Below are 3,878 nucleotides of genomic sequence, written 5' to 3' on the forward strand. Positions count from 1 at the left end.
CGTTCCACGCCCATCATTCAATTTTGGCAACGGCTTCTAAGAGACTTTTCTGTGACATGCAGGATGTGAAATTTTATATTTCTAACGGGACGTGGGCGGAGTTATCATTCGTTTTGAATTATTTTCTTACTGTATGAGGAGGTGCCGAAAAGATCTGTCCTGAGCAAGTTTGGTTGATATAGCTTTGGTGGTTGATTTTGATCGGTCGGTTTGTATGACAGCTACATATATGCTGTAGTGGTCTGATATCGGCGGTTCCGACTTATGAGCAACTTCCTGGGGAGAAAAAGGTGTCTTCAGAATGATATCACAAAAACTTAAGGACTAGTTCCTGTATATATAAACCGACAGATATGCATCAACTCATGTCGTAACGCTGATCATTTATTTATATAGTATTTCAAAGGGTCGCCGACGTTCCGTTTGGGCGTTACAAACTTTGTGGCAAACGTAATAAACCCTGTTCAGAGTATAATAAAATAGGCGCCTAAAGATTGTTAATACAGAAAAATATCGCAATATAATAACAAATTGGCTTATTGTCGCTTGGGTTCTACCTTTTAAAATCAGAAGTGAAGTCAAATAACTGAAGATTGTATAGACATAAAAGAGTGAATATTTTTCTCTTTATATTCCAAATATTGTTTAAATAATTACTCACTTTCACTGACTGACTGTAAATTGCTCAAAAAATTCAAACTAGTCAGTAAATGTACAACAACTAATAAAAAATTCTGTCTGAAGTTCAACTAGGCAGAAGATTCGTACATTGTTTTCAACAATGTTCTTTGACCACAGAGTACATATGTACAAGTATGTGGTAAGTATGCATGTATCTATACTATACATGTAAAAATGTAGGTAAAATAATCATGTAACGATATTTTACAACAACATATTTTAAATCAATAACACACATTTGTTCATGTAATATATGTATTTATTACTTGTAATTTGGACGTAGAATAGAAAGTAGCATACTACATATGCATTTCATGAAAATACATAATGTGCATATGAAAAAAAAAAATTTATTAAGTTATGAAATAAAGAATGAAAATAAATTTGTTGCTCGATACAACGATGCTTCTTAAAGTACTTTTCCAGCGCTTAGCATAAATGCTCATATATTTTAACAAGTCATATTTTTAACCTTTGAATACTGTATACTATAATACTATGATGAAGTATATACTGAAATAGATTTACTTACATATGTATGTACGTATGTACGTATATACATATATTTTTATTTCTATGTTGGAATAGTGACCGGCGTTGTGCTTGTTATACTGATAATCCCACAAGCAATAGCGGGTCCCACAGAGTTTTCTTCATTTTGATAGGCCAGCGCATCGGACATTGATTGAAGTGAGCTAGAAAAGACTTCAGCATTGAGAGCTATATTTACATCGATGGGTTTTTCATGAATAACGATTGAACGCCCCACAATTCCATTGAAGCCAAACAAATTTAGATACGAACTGCGAAAGGCTGATGAGATACTTCCATCTTCTTTGGTGTCTACATTGCCTATCTGTTCAAATTAAATATACTATTACAATGTCTTTTGATAATATTTATAAATAAATGTTTTTACAACGTTAACACTGAACCTTAGACAAATAACATATATGATATGCATACATAACTACCTTCAAACGGTTGAACAATAAATTCTAATACATTTCAGTATACTTACGAAATTGTTAGGGAATTGCCCACCAGTGGATTTGCAACCGTCGCGTAAATCTCCGTATGTGTGTATATGGATAGCGTGTTTTCCTGTTGGTAGTCCAGTTATATTAATGGTCACTCTAATGTCACCATTGTAGGGCAATTGCTGAAAGGTAACGACTCCGTTAATGGCAGACTCTCCTTCTCCTACAATACTTGCGAATGCTTGCCAATGAGGTACGGCCTGCAAGAAAATTAAAATTACTTTTGTATTTTATTTTACGAAAGAAAGCTACTTGTACTCACTCCGATATAATTATAACCCAAATATATCGGATATTGCGTGAATTGTCCACTTAAAGGAACAGTCATTCGCTCTAAGCGTTTAACGTTAGTACCAGACACAACTTTTACCACATCGGTAAGCTGCTTTTTGGATGGCGGCTCATTCGCTTTAGTGAGTGCTCGGCCGTCTATTGTTTGGCTGCACCAAACCACATTGATTCTAATAAAAGCTGCGAATAAAATAAATGCTTGCAAAAGTAGGCAAATTGTATATTTCATTTCGCGAATGTTATTGTGACACAAAAATATAATTTTTCCGTCAATTTTCAATATATCAACAACCAGAGTAACAAAATGCCGTCAAATAACTGATTCAACAGAAATATCTAGTAGCGTTAAATGATCACGGTGGCATCGACATAGTTTTCATGCTGATTGATTCAGTTAATTACAACATAGTGTATGATAACTCTATGCACTCTTGTACGTGCGTATATATGTATATAAACGCTGCCGTTGACATGCAACATAGCCGCTCAGAGAACTGTGTAAGTAGGGATACATTGCTTTACAGCCAAAAACCAAAACAACTAATCCCAATATAAAAGCGGTCGCGGCAATAAAAAAATATTTTACGTTTAATAATTAACATATTATTTTATATGATGATTAACGAAATTTTGTACCGATCTATTCGAAAATATCAATTGACTAATACGATTGTACCGATCTATTCGAAAATATCAATTGACTAATACGACAATGTCGTTATAGAGATCAGCTTTAAAATTTTTACATATACGCATACTTTAATATGCGATCGTAACCTATTTGTAACCAATAATCATCCTGCTTCGCTGGTATACATATACCATATACATACATATACATATACATGTATATGTTGACTATTCTGGATGTATATAGACGTGCTTCTAAACTTCTTCATTATTTTAATGTTGGGAACCTCGTCACAACTTTTCATCTAAACGCATAAATTTCTCATATATAAAGGGTACCTTGCAACATTTTTTATGATTACAAAGTGTATAAATTTCACCGCCGATTGCCATAGTTTCTGATCTTTACTGGTAAATCTGCCTGTCTGTTTGTTTGTCCCGTGTAATCTCTGAAACGGTTGGACTGATTTTTATGGGACTTTCAGTGGCCGATAGTAGATGTCATAGCGATATTAAAATAAAATAAAAACAATTTTTAATTTTTCGCCATGGATTCCTATAATACCGTAAAATTTTCCACTTGATTTCAAAAGATTGCAATCTCCTACCAATGCCAGTTTTGTGATGACAATCAAAAAGTTACAAGGGTAAACGTTAAGCAAAGCTGGTATAGATTTAATTAAGGGTTGCTTTACCCATGGAAAACTATATTTAGCATGTTCACGAGCGTGGGATTCCAATATTGTTGTTTTTTTTTAGTCCGTGAAAAGCAGCGTACATCAAATGTTGCGTATAAAGAAATTTTTCAATAAAGCTAAGATGATAAACTGAAAGTAAATAATAATTAAATAAAAAATGCAAAAATAAAACAAAATTTGTATATTAAATAGTGAAAGACCAATGATTAACTTTCAAAATAGTAGAATTTCATTAAAATTAGCATATTTATTTTTATACACGAAATACATAATTAATAAATTATCGTAAACTTAGCGAACTGAATTAAAACATTTTTGTTAAATTCCACGGGGACAACGCAGCTAGTCTAACATAAAAAAGAAAAAATAATAATAACTTTTTGTGTTAAGAAAATATAATTATATCCTGTCAGTCTGTCTGTATATACGCGAACTAGTCCCTCAGTTCTTAAGCAGCTCATTTGTCGGAACGGCCGATATCGGACCACTATAGCATATAGCTGCCATACAACTGAACGATCGGAATCAAGTGCTTGTA

The 3,878-nt window shown here is 33.1% G+C and overlaps 1 protein-coding gene across 1 annotated transcript; it reads right to left on the reverse strand.

Annotated features, from left to right (window-relative positions):
- Positions 1-918: 918 nt before the first annotated feature.
- On the reverse strand, positions 919-2,353 carry Sodq (Sodesque). The gene is made up of 3 exons (XM_014239496.3): positions 1,984-2,353; positions 1,703-1,921; positions 919-1,537 (listed from the first exon to the last, which is right to left on the reverse strand). The coding sequence occupies exons 1-3, from the start codon at positions 2,239-2,241 to the stop codon at positions 1,256-1,258; spliced, it is 759 nt and encodes a 252-aa protein (XP_014094971.1). The 5' UTR covers positions 2,242-2,353; the 3' UTR covers positions 919-1,255.
- Between the last annotated feature and the right edge of the window lie 1,525 nt (positions 2,354-3,878).

Source organism: Bactrocera oleae, chromosome 2, assembly GCF_042242935.1.
Source record: "Bactrocera oleae isolate idBacOlea1 chromosome 2, idBacOlea1, whole genome shotgun sequence".
NCBI classification, from domain to species: Eukaryota; Metazoa; Arthropoda; class Insecta; order Diptera; family Tephritidae; genus Bactrocera; species Bactrocera oleae.